Source organism: Hypanus sabinus, chromosome 12 (genome assembly GCF_030144855.1).
Source record: "Hypanus sabinus isolate sHypSab1 chromosome 12, sHypSab1.hap1, whole genome shotgun sequence".
Taxonomy (NCBI): domain Eukaryota; kingdom Metazoa; phylum Chordata; class Chondrichthyes; order Myliobatiformes; family Dasyatidae; genus Hypanus; species Hypanus sabinus.
Genome location: NC_082717.1, coordinates 88,797,161 through 88,810,297, shown reverse-complemented (window position 1 = coordinate 88,810,297; position 13,137 = coordinate 88,797,161). Strand labels below are relative to the sequence as shown.

The 13,137-nt window shown below is 42.1% G+C and overlaps 1 protein-coding gene across 1 annotated transcript in view; it reads right to left on the bottom strand.

Annotated features, from left to right (window-relative positions):
• Positions 1–13,137, bottom strand: part of galm (galactose mutarotase) — a 51,176-nt gene that overhangs the window by 19,230 nt on the left and 18,809 nt on the right. Inside the window, exon 3 of the mRNA XM_059986408.1 lies at positions 3,696–3,902. Coding sequence (XP_059842391.1) covers positions 3,696–3,902 — 207 coding nt within the window. The remainder of the gene's footprint in view (positions 1–3,695; positions 3,903–13,137) is intronic.

Genomic DNA, 13,137 nt, shown 5'->3' with positions numbered 1-13,137 from the left:
GCAAAGTGCATTTCATCCCATTCTGGTGTTCAACTACCTCCACAATCTCAGCCCTCCCTCACCCTGCAACCTTGTCCAGCTCTACAGATTTAAGGATCTCTATAACTCTGGCCTCTAAGGATCCCTTAATTTCTATAGCCCACAACTGGCAGCTTTTAGCCATCCAGACAATAAAGACTACTCTCACTTCTAACCAACTTTCCCCGGTTCTCTCAAATTGCTGGCATGTTGCAGGTGTCATCCACAGTGAAGGTTGATGAAAAATACTCATTCAGTTCATTTGTCATTTCTTTGTTCCCCACTACCACTCTCTGAAACCATTTCCGTGCAGTCCAATATCCACTCTCACCTCTCTTTTATATCATTAGTTTAGCTTACCTTTGTGTTTCAGATTTTAGTTGCCTTCTGTTGGTTTTTAAGAGCTTCCTAATTCTCTAGATTCTGAGTAGTTTTTGCAATATTGTATGTCCATTTTTTTATGCTGCCTTTGACTTTCCTTGTCAACCACAGATGCCTCAACCTCCCTTTAGAAAGCTGCTTCTTCTTTGGGATGAAATTATCTTACATCTTCTGAATTACTCTCAGAAGCTCTAGCCATTGTTGCTCTACTGTCATCCTTGATAGTGCTCCCTTGCAATCAACTTTAGTCAGCTCCTTTCTCATGCCACTGTAGTTACCTTCACTCAATTGTAATCCTAATACATTCAATTTTAACTTATCCCTCTCAAACTGCAGGGTGAATGCTAGCATTTTATAATCATGGCCTTCAAAGGATTCCTCTGCTTGAAGCTAAACAAATTTGATTCATCGAGCGATACCAAATCCACAATTGCCATTTTCCTTGATTGAAAACCTGATTTTCCCAGTCTACTTGCATACTGGGGTCACCCATGGCCATCGTAACATTGCTTTTTACGTGCCTTTTCTATCTCCAGTTGTAATTTGTGCTCCACATTCTGGCTATTATTTGGAGGCCTGTATATAACTCCCATCATTATTTATATCCTTAAATAATTTTTAAAAATTTTATCCACAAGTATTCTGTATTGTCTGATGCCATGTCGCTTCTTGCTCTGGATATGATTTAATTTTTTTATCAGTAAAGCCATCTCTTCCCCTCTGCCAACTTGCCAGTCCTTTCGATATGATGTGTATCTTTGGATGTTTAGATCCAGTTGTGATTTTCTTTGAAATGCCCACATTGCAGTACCTGCAAATTTCTAAATGTGCTATAAACTCAGCTATCTAATTTTATATACTGCATGCATTCAAATATAACATCTTCATCCTTGTATTCCCCACCCCATTTCTCAAATCTGTCTGAAGTTAAATTCTTATTCTTTTCTGAACTTTACCTTGTACTTTTATTCTGGACCCTTCAGTAACATCTCCTGCACCCTTCTTCCCTTTCATTTTATCTACATTTTCCAATCTGTTGAACCCTATTATTTAGTTTAAAGCCCTAGGTTTGCCATTCGCCAGGAGCTTGGTCCCATGGCATAGTTCAGATGGAGTCCAAAAAATTGTAAGCTTCTCCTTCAGCAATACTGGTGCCAATGTCCTACAAATTCACGAACAGTAAGAAAGAACAGACAAGCCCACGTGGTACCTAGTGATAATCTTGGCTTCACGTGGAGCCCTGGAAATAGCTTTGGAACATGGTGAAATACCAGCTAAAAGTGGAGACTGGGCAGAGAGGAGAAATAAATACTATGAGGCAAGGAAAAGAAACCCAATTTGTAAAATATCCTACCTTACAAAATTTTTCACACTTGATTGATCCTTTACAGTTATGACTTAATTTGCATTTAGATGCCATCATTACTTCTAAGTTAGAGAAGGGTCTTCCCAGCACAAAATGACACAAATGGAAAAAAAAACACCAAGGGCTATGTGGGAGGGAAGGGTTTGATTAATCTTGGATTAGGTTAAAGTGTCAGCACAACATTGTTAGTTGAAGGGCCTGTTCTATATTCTAAAAAGGAAGCTGCTTCCCCCCCATCTTAAAAATAATTAAGAGTTCTGCAGAGATCCCGGCCACTACTCGCAGTGATGTGAGCGAATCTCAAACATTCACCTCAACAAACTTGACATCGAATGCCCCCAAAAGACTGGTAACTGGTATCCCTAGCATATAGGAGAGCCCACTCCACCAGCATTGTTTGTGGTCAGGCTTCATTGCCTCATAAGGGAAGATCCCAGATACATAGAGTTTCTCTGACTGTTGGCCTGATTTATAATTCTTTTAAAGAAAATTATCAAAGAAGAGAAACTCCTTCCGAAAGGCTCAATAATCAGTGGACACATATGTACGGTAACTTGCACAATTTCTGGATGGTAGTGAGAACTAAAAATAATCCGTTGTTATGACCTGGAGTATAGAAAATAGCATAAAATACCTTAGAGTCAAATCAGTATTCACTGAATGACATACACTGTTGTAACGGAAATATGTAAGTCAAACTGGAGTCAGGAGTTGTCTGAGATGTACAAGATTAGTGATTTTCTACTCCTCCCTACTCCTAATCTCATTCACCAATCAGCCCATAATTCAACAGTATTTTACTTTTTATCTCCTATTCTGGGTAGCCTCTGACCTGCTGGCATGAACATTGGCTTCTCTTACCTTCCTGTAATTTCTCCCCCCTCCCCTTTATCTCCTTTTCTATTCCCCATTCTAGCTCCCCTCTTAGTCGTTCTCTTCCCCTCATCTGCCTATTACCCCACCCCCATCTCCCCAGTGCTCCTCCTTCCCTTTCTCTCCTCTCCTATCAAATTCCTTCTTCTTTATTCCCTCTCATTGGCTTCATCTATCACCTTCCAGCTTGTACTCCTTCCCCTCTGCCCATTATCTTATTCTGGCTTCTTCCCCCTTCCTTTCCAGCCTTGATGAAGGGCCTTGGCCCAAAATGTTGACTCTATTTCTTTCCACAGATGCTGCTTGACCTGCTGAGTCCCTCTAGTATTTTGTGTGTCTTACTTTGGATTTCCAGCATCTGCAGTATTTCTTCTGTTTAGTATTTTGAACAATATCTGTATTTCCAGTGAGTGGGAAAAGCCTGTGTTTTATTAAGCCTCAGTATCTTCTGATTGCCAAAAACAATCTCTGGCAATCAATAGCCATTGCCCCCTGTAATTACTTTTCCTAGCTTGTAATTGTCAGGCAGAGAATGTGGGAAGGAAAGTTATATTGAGATATTGTTACTTGTTAGGAACCTCGCTCCATACCCCTATTATTGTCTAAACTCCTTGATGGTTTGGAATTCAGATGGACTATAAACAGTGTGGAATATTCAATGTTATAGGCCAAGTTAAAGCATGTTACTTTTACTTTCACTCTATCCAATCACTCCATTACTTATCGCTTTTGAACGTATTAGATTATGTTTACTTGTCACATGTACATCGAAATACTGAAACATAGTGACTTGCGTAGTTTGTGTGAACAACCAACACAGTCTGAGGATGTGCTGGGTGGGGAACAGGCCACAAGAGTTGCCACGCTTCTGGCTCCAGCATAGCATGGCCTCAATTTATTAACCCCAACATGCAAGTCTTTGGAATGTGGAAGGAAATCCACGCGGTGATAGGGAAAACGTATAAACAGCAGTGGGAGTTGAACTAGCGTCACCGGTGCTGTAAAGTGTAATGCTAACTGCCACGCCATTGCACTGCCCCATATCAAATGAACATACATGTCCAGCTAGATTGAAGTAGGAATGGTTGGTCAGGTTTATTGGTGTGGTTTTGGTGGCTTCAGCCTTGTAGTTAATAGTCAGTTCTTTTCCATCCAGCACATAAGTCACCCAGACTTTAAGCTCCCCAGGATATCCCTCTTCACCATCAGCACTCGTCATTGAAAACCTCACTCCATTGGGTAGGACTTCAGGCGTCCAAAGGACCTGCAGTGAAAATAGAAATTAAATAGCAACCAAAATTATCTACCAAGTTAGTCAACAAAATGGCTGTGAAAATTGGATTCGGATCTAATGTAGGTACAGGGGAAATACAATCAACACACTTTGCAACAGTAAAAAAGAGACTTGTATTTTATACAGAGGCTTCTTACAACCTCCGGACATCCAGGCACATTACAACAAATGAAATACTATGAAGTATAGGTCAAAAACTGCAGATACTAGAAATAAACACAGATAATACTGGAAATACTCTACCGGTCAGGCTCTAGCATGGAAAGAGAAACAAGGGTGTTGTTGAAGTGTTTCTCTTCCACAGATGCTGTCTAACTTAGAGTCACAGACTCATATGGCATGGAGACAAGCTATTCAGCCCAATCTATCCACATGGGTAAACTTCCCAATTCCCAGTACTTTGTCCATAGCCCTTTGTGCCTAAGAATTCAAGTGTACCTCTAAACATTTCTTAAGTGTTGTCAGTAACCCAGTTTTCACCACTTTATCAGGCAATGCATTCTACATACTCACCACTCTCTGGGTGAAGAAAGTTCTTTCTCAGATTCCATCTAAATCTCTTCCTCCTTACCCTAAATCTAGGTCCTCTGGTTTTATCTCTCTCAGATTCAAACGAGGGTCTACATTATCTATGTAAAGGGGATTTCTTCTTTTTCGTTGTTACTGTGTATGTAATCAAAATGACTTCTTTGTTTTGTTAAAAGTAGGAATGCTTCTTTGTTGCGAGAGAGTGCTGGAAGCTTATTTGGGTTAAAATTTACTGATAACGAGAATTGTATTCCTTTGTAAACCAATTGGGATTAATGTTGTTCTTTCTTCTGAGTCTGTAAGCTATTGTTGGTGGGCTTTTGGGGAGATCAGCGCGAGGGGGTGAAAGAGAGAGGACACGATGCTGTAAACAGGGCGAGGAACTGACCCCAACGGGGGTCCAAGGCCAGGAGGTATCCCGAGGAGAGGAGACGAAGATAGATGTGTTTGGTTGACCACTTCAGATGGTCTTGAGCTGTGAGTCGAGGAGTTCGGAGGGGATCAAATGATGGCCGGGGGTTACATTGTGGGGGCTCGTCCGGGATTGTTTACTGTGGAAGCTGTGTGATCACCCTCTTTAAATTATGTCTGCGGCGAAGAACTGGTGTGCCTTTGTGGGGTGCGATTGCTGGTTATCGCTGCACGTGTGTTGGGTGGGGTGGCTGCTGTTGGAAGCACGGAGGTCGTTGTTCGAGTTCCAACTAACGCTGACGAAATGGTGGTGGGACCATGGGTTGTCCATACTGTTCGGAGAGTGAGAAGTGACAGGTTGGGATGTTTCAGCAGTGGTAGGCTCCGCCCAGTTGTTGGAATAATGTCCAGCCCTAAAGGGGCGGAGACATGGGCGGAGCAGACTTCTCAGTTGTTGGGTGAGTGGCAGTGCTTGGCTGAGGGAAAGCGACAGGAATTGGTTGGAAGCTTGAGTAGGCGGGCTGGTGACGTTGTTAGAACTGTCGGGTACAATTACCTCTGGGTGACAGCTGTCAGTTATGTGAAAGTGTGGGAAAATGTGTGTGGTTCGACTGGAAGTCAAATGCCGCAGCTGGGGGGGGGGGGGGCTTATAATATCCGTGGCAGGAGATTGGTGGAAAGTTTTTAGGGTATCCCTTTTGGTTAGGAGGGCAGATAAATTGCTTGCGGTGCCAGGGGGATCTGTCAAGGGGATCAGCTCGTCCCTCAGTTGTTCAGCCGATCCGAGAGGTGTCAGGAAACTTACAGGAGGTCCAGTGGGGGAACGGCTTGGGGTCTCTGGGGGAGCACGTTCCCAGCAATGGACCAAGGAACTTCCAAAAGAAACAGACCCTATTCCTGAAGGCTTAGAGGGACCAAGCACACAGGTGTTGTTACGGATGGATGGAAGTCAAGTTAAAGCCATCCTTGGCACCGGGGCGCCGGTTAAGTTGCTGTACAATTTGTTTTATAACCGTTATTGGAAGCATTTACCCTTGACGACATTGAGGGCACTGGAGATTTGGGGTACCAGTGCCGGTGATTATCTAGACGACGGTTGTTGGTCAGTGAAAATGGAGTTCTTAGAGGCAAATGTGGAGGTGACTGAGGTTCGTGAATCATTGATGCTGATGTGTCCAGACACTGTTGAGACGGGCAGCATTTCGGTTCTGGAGAGAACCAATATCCTGCGGGTGTGCTTGGGGGCCTGCCCGGAGGAGGCGGGTGAGTGCTGTTTGGAGGCATTGTCGATGCACCCAGAGTTTCGAGCTGCTTGTGCGGATGTGTGTAGCAGCATTGGGCCGATACCGAATTCAAACAAGAGCCGGTGGTGGTACGGCCTGGGGAAAGTATCTGAGGGTGAGACCCTCTTAGTGGACGCTGCGAAATACCACGAGGGAGGGGAGTTGACTGCTGAAGACACCTCGGTGAGAGACAGGTTGCGGCGACTGGCCCCTGAAGCCGTGGAAGACGTAGGCAGCGTGTGTGTGGATTATATTGCGCTGAAGAGGCGCACTGTCAGTGACCAGAATATGGCCCTGAGGGCCAAAGAGGGAATGGCCTATCTGAGTGGTGCGAAGTGGTTTAAGGTGCTGGATCTGAAGAGTGGATGTTGTCAGATCCCGATGAGTGGGGCCGACAAGGAGAAGACGGCCGTTATAAATTCCCTAGGAGTCTTCCGGTCTGAAACGATGCCACAGGGCATATCTGGAGCCCTTGCAACCTTCCTGCGGGGCATGTGGAAGACCACGGGGGATGTGGAGGCGTTTGGAGTTTTGGCGTATGTGGATGATCTCTTGGTATTTGGATTTGCCTCAGGAGAATATGAAGTGAGGTTGTTGCAGGAGCGGCTGAGAACTACAGAGTTAAAGTGTTTTCTGGACACGTGCCAGGGCTGGCGAAGGTCACAGCTCGTGAGTGACTGTCTCTGCAGAATCAAGTTTGAAATGAAGACGGAGAGACTGGAGAAAGTTGATCTGGAAGTAGTCATGAGGAAGAATACCGATTTGATGGATAATGTGCTGGATGTGTGGTACATGCTGCCTTTTGCTGACTTTCCCTCAACTGAGGAAGAGACCTTTGGCCCTTCTCCCACTGAGTCAGGTGTAGTGGGGAGGGTTAGCTATGTGCAGTGGGGGGCATGAGTGAGAGGTTGAGAGAGGAGTTGGTAGCGGGACCAAGGTATCCCTAGTTGTGTCTGAGCCTGAAGGGTTTAGGTGAGGGGGTATGGAGGTCTCAGAAGGGTTGGGGAACTCCCAGATAGTTGGCCTATGTAGCGCCTGAGGAACAGGGCGTGAGGTTTACTGTGTGGGGAGGAGATGTCACTATTTGTGCTTGGGTTAGGGTGTGTTGACAGGAAAGGTGGCGCGTTATTTAATAGTCATGAGGACATGACTTTTATTTGGTGGGGAGAGAGTGTAAAGGGGATTTCTTTTTCTTTGTTACTGTGTATGTAATTAAAATGGCTTCTTTGTTTTGTTAAAAGTAGGAATGTTTCTTTGTTGCGAGAGAGTGCTGGAAGCTTGTTTGGGTTCAAATTTACTGATAACGAGAATTGTATTCCTTTGTAAACCAATTGGGATTAATGTTGTTCTTTCTTCTGAGTCTGTAAGCTATTGTTGGTGGGCTTTCGGGGAGATCAGAGTGAGGGGGTGAGAGAGAGAGGACGCGATGCTGTAAATGGGGTGAGGAACAGACCCCAAGCGGGGGGGGGGGGGGGGGGGTTCCAAGGCCAGGAGGTACCCCGAGGAGAGGAGACAAAGATAGATGTGTTTGGTTGACCACTTCGGGTGGTCCTGAGCTGCAAGTCGAGGAGTTCGGAGGGGATCGAACAGTGACCAGAAGACTTCAGGAATTGAGCTCCAACAGTTGTGCACAAAGTGGTTTGGACTTTGATAAGTTTGGCACCTTTTCTTTATTTTCTTTTCATCCATATATACTGCATCATTATTAATCACTTAGTTATAGTAATCTTTATAAATTGTACTTATTTAATCGCATATGGTGTACTGTCTGTTTTTGGGTGAGGCGGGGACATCACACAGCATCCACACCAGCTGATTACCCAGTTTGGCGGGGCCGAAGGCTGCTCCCCCTAGACAAGAACGAGCTGAGCAAGCCTGAGGCGACCCAGGGGGTTACATCTATATTCAATTATATGTACTTCAATCACATCCCCTCCTCTGCTCCAGGGAGAACAGACCTAGCTTTTCCACTCCCTCCTCATAAATGGACTTTAACCCAGGCACCATCCTGATGAATTTCCCCTGCAGCCTCATCAATACCATGATTTCTTTCCTATGGTGTAGTGACCAGAACTGAACACAGTACTCACAGTACTCCAGATGAGCTACAATCAATGTCTTATAAAGTTGTATTTTATAAAATACAACCGATGAATGAATATTGTGTTAAAAGATTATGACATTTTTGTTTATGATGTGATGATTGATGCCAAATATATTGTTGTATAAGTAAGAGGGGTAGGCGTAATAAGCAGTAGCTTCAGCCTACACCCTTTCGGTCTGTTTTAAAGAATATCTTTATTTTTGTTGTAATTTTGTCCTATGAAATCATCATTGTAAATGATGCTTTTTGTTATGTTTGTACTGACCAAAATAAATTAATTTCATTCATTCATTCAATATGAAACAGATAAGTATCTAGGATATCAACAAGCAAAGAAAGTAGATCACAGTGAAATAAAGGAAAGACTTTTGACAGTATTTACTTCAAGGATTAAGAAAATCTGCCAAACAGGACTTACCAGTAAAAATATAACAAAGACAATGGACACTTTTGCTGTACCTATATTAGCTTATCTATATTTTAGCATAATATCTTGGTCTGAAACTGATATGTGTTACGAAACCCCCTACGTAACTGGGTCACTTACCAGCAAAGATAGAGAGGTCCGTTGGAAGTCTGATGGTACTATTTTTAAAAGTATTTATTGATAAAGGGGCACAAAAATAAGATTAATGCAAACATACAGATAATATACATCGTCAATACTAAATCTAAAAGCGCGGGTATAATAAGAATCAATAAGAAATAGCTCTATCGTTGTCTAGGGGATAATATATTGTCCGATGGAAATATAACAGTCACTGTTAGTTCGTTCAAGCTGCAGCATTTTGGGTTTAAGAGAGAGGCGTTTTAAACTTGCCCAGGTCTTTCATGAGGCCAATCCATTGAGTCAGGGGAGTGGGTTTCCCCGTTGTTAGCTAAAAGCCGTTTTCCGTGGTTCCAGCCACCAGTTCCAGCAACGGAACTGAATGCACGTGGCCTCCTACAGATGACTTCCTGCTATTACGTGGTCGCTTAACGTTTCTTCGGGTGCGTCTGAGGGGCTGTTCCTACAGACCCTCTTTTATCCTGACTCACAGGGTCATAGATGTCAATCAGGTTGGAGGTGATGCAATCTCTCCCTCAACCAGCCCACTTTGCCTGAGGGCGTTCACGTAGCATAGTCTTCAATCCACAACTTCGCCTTCCGGAGACAATGGCCATGCCCCTTAGCTTTACATCGCCGGGGAAACGAGACATTCCGCACGTCTCTCTCTCATTTCCTGTGCCCCTTGACCCAACCCAACAGTGATCTTGTGATTCTCACAAAGGAGGGGGCTACCCCGCACCCTTCAGCCCCTCAGAGCTGTGGTACATTCATAACATATGCAAAACTTACAAAGGAAAATAAGAACTGAAATGACAAATATCAGAAAATATTATGTACATTTGAATGTGCTTAGATTTACTCTACTTAGGACAGAAGGGGGAAGAGGAATAACAGACATTAAGAATCTACACAATAGTCAGATAAAACTTTACAAGGATAGACTTTCATCAATGAAAACAGGAATCAGCACTCCATGCAAGCATATGCAATTCTGACAAGAAGTACACACCACTAAATGTAAATGAGAGCACAACCCAGAAAAATGAACACATTATCACTACTGAAGGAAAAGCTAAGCAATGGAAGAGCACTATGGAAGACATCCCCATGATCTGAGCAGAGCAGATGTCGACAAGGAAGTGTCAAACGCCTGGCTCAGAGTTGGAGATCTCTTCCTAGAAACAGAATGGCTCCTTGTGGCGATTCAGGACCAGGTGTAACACAAAATATTACCAAAAATACACCATAAAAGACCAACAAATTTGAGATGATAAATATAGAAAATACTGATAAAAACCAGAAATAATCCAACACATTGCAGGATCCTGTAACAGTTTAACTCAATCTGATTACTTACACAGGCACAAACAAGTGGCAAACATCATTCATCAAAAGCTTGCCTTAAAATACAAACTCATCAATGAAATCACACTTTACTATAAATACAAGTCAGGTTTAGAGTCAGAATATCACAGTTATGACTGATCAGTTACTATAGATAAGACAATCTATAATAACCATCCGGATCCAGTAATATATAAGATAAACAAGCAAGAACAACTTACTTAATAGATATACCCATTCCAAACACACAGAACATACAGAAATCATTAAGTGAAAAACGCCAGAAATGTGCTGAACTAAAAGAGGAAACTTTGGAATGTGAACAAGCTAAAATTGTCCTGATAGTAATGTCTACAACTGGTGTCATCCAAAAGGCACTACACAATAGCATTAAACAATTGGGGCTACACAGTAAATCTTCAGAAAGCCACTATACTAAACATCACTAGAGCAGTTTGAAAGTTCCTAGCAATTGACAAATGAGTGTGTTTAGCTCTGCCCATACTTTACATTTTACCAGTCTGTACTAAGAAAAAATAAATAATAAGAATGTAAATAAATAATACTGAGAACATGAGTTGTAGAGTCATTGAAAGTGAGTCCATAGGTCATGGAATCAGGTCGGTGAGTGAAGTTATCCACAACAGTTATCCACCCAGGACATCTTCAGGGAACAAAATCTCAGAAAGGTAGTGTCCAGCACCCAGGGCATGCCCTTTTCTCACTGTTACCATCAGGAAGGAGGTACAGAAGCCTGAAGGCACACACTCAGTGATTCAGGAACAGCTTCTTCCCCTCTGCCATTGAACCCTTGGACACTACCTCACTTTTTTAAATATACAGTATTTCTGTTTCATGCATGGTTTTTAAATATATTCACTATACATATACTGTAATTGATTTACTTATTTATTATTAATATTTTTATTTTATTTATTATTTTTTTCCTCTTCTAGATTATGTATTGCACTGAACTGCTGCTGCTAAGTTAACAGATTAAACCTGACTCTGATTCTGGTTCAGGAGCCTTGTGGTTGAAGGGTAATGACTGTTCCTGAGCCTGGTGATGTGACACCTAAAGCTCCTGTACCCCCTTCCTGATGGTAGCAAAGAGAAGTGAGCATGACCTGAATGATGGGTGTTTTTGATGATGGATACTGCTTTCTTGTGACAGTGCTCCTTATAGATGTGCTCAATGGTGGAGATTACTGATTACTGATGCAAATTACTGAACATGCCTCCCAAAACCACATCACTCACAGACATTACAAACAATAAGAGTCCCAGCAACACTCCTCATGGGACACAACTGGTTATAGGCATTCAATTGCAAAAACAACCTTCCACCATCACACTCTCTCCACTTGCCAAACAAATTTTGATCCAATTTGACAATTTGTCTTGGTTTCCACTGACCCTAGGTTACTGACCATCGTTGTCATTTTCTGTTTTTTAACTGTACTTGTGTAGTGCAGTGGCAGTTGTAGGGAACATGAAGCAAAGAATAGAAATTCTTTGATTCTATAAAATCTTCACATAGTAAAGTGCTGCTATCAGCCATGTTGACAATAACCAAAATATAGATAGAAAATGCTAGACATGCTCAGAAGATCAGGCAGCATCTGTGGAGAGGGAAACCAGGTAAATGTTAATAACTAAAATCACAAATATCTAAAGATCAATAACTTTTCGTTAGAGCTTGTTATTGATCTGAAATATTAACCTCCTTTTCTTTCTCTCCACAGATGCTACTCAAATTGCCGAGCGTTTCAAACAACTTTTGTTTTTTCGTTCCACAGATTTTCAGCATCTATAGTTTTTTTCTTTTCCAAACCTGGATTAGGAATAATACACAAGGGATAAATATGCTTTCAGTGACCACTGTATTAGGTACACCTGTATACCTGCTTGTTAATGCAAATATCTTATCAGCCAATCATATGGCAGCAACTCAATGCATAAAAGCACTGAGACATAGTCAAGTGGTTCAATTAGATTGGAATCTGGTATTTGTAAGGCTAATAAAGAATCAGTGGTAGCAATTTTCTTTGATGTAGAGAAAGCTTATGATATGTTATAGACACAGATGTTGCTGCTTAAACTGGAAAAGAAGGGAATAGGTGGTATAACGTCCAAATGGATTCAAGATTTTTTATGTGACAGGAAGATACAATGGGAACAACATTGTCTAAGGAGTATGAGATAGAGAATGGGACTCCACAGGGGAGTGTGAGTAGTTCATTCCTTTTTAATATTATGATTAATTATATTTTCTTAAATGTTGGCTCAGACATTTCCAAATCCTTATATGCTGATGATAGTGCAGTGTGGAAGAGAGGCAGGAATTTAAATTATATAGTTCGGAAAATGCAGGCAGCTTTTAATGAAGTAGAGAATGGGGATGTTGGTGGGGTGCAAAGACTCAAGTTATTTGTTTTTCTAAAAAGAACATTACATCCACAATTGATCTTAAGTTATAGGGGTAAATCTCTTAAACAGAGTCAGTGGTAAAGTTTCTAGGTGGGTGGATGGACAAAAGGCTAACATAGAAGGTGCACGTGAAATATAGAATCTCCTTAAATACATAACTGAACACAACCTTGCTGTCGCTAAAGAACTTTGTACCATTTAGTTCATTGTCCAGCTCTTCTGTTATTATCTCTACCATCTCAACTGCTAGTATAGCAGTAATGAGTTCAAGTTTTGGTATGGTGAGATCTTGCTTATGAGCAAGCTCTGCCTTTGCCCACAATTAATCCAATTTCATTATATCCAATACATTTGTAACCTTCAGGTATGCAACACCAGCAATAGCTTTTGTTTATGTATCACAGAAAATACAGACTTCTTTCTTTTAGGCTGTGGAATTGCTGTGTAGGTTCTTGGAATCTTTAACCCTTTAAGATCCTGAAGGGAAGAACACCATTGCCGTCACTAATCATGTTTCTCTTTAGGGAGTGGGACATCCCTTCTATCTGAGCTCAA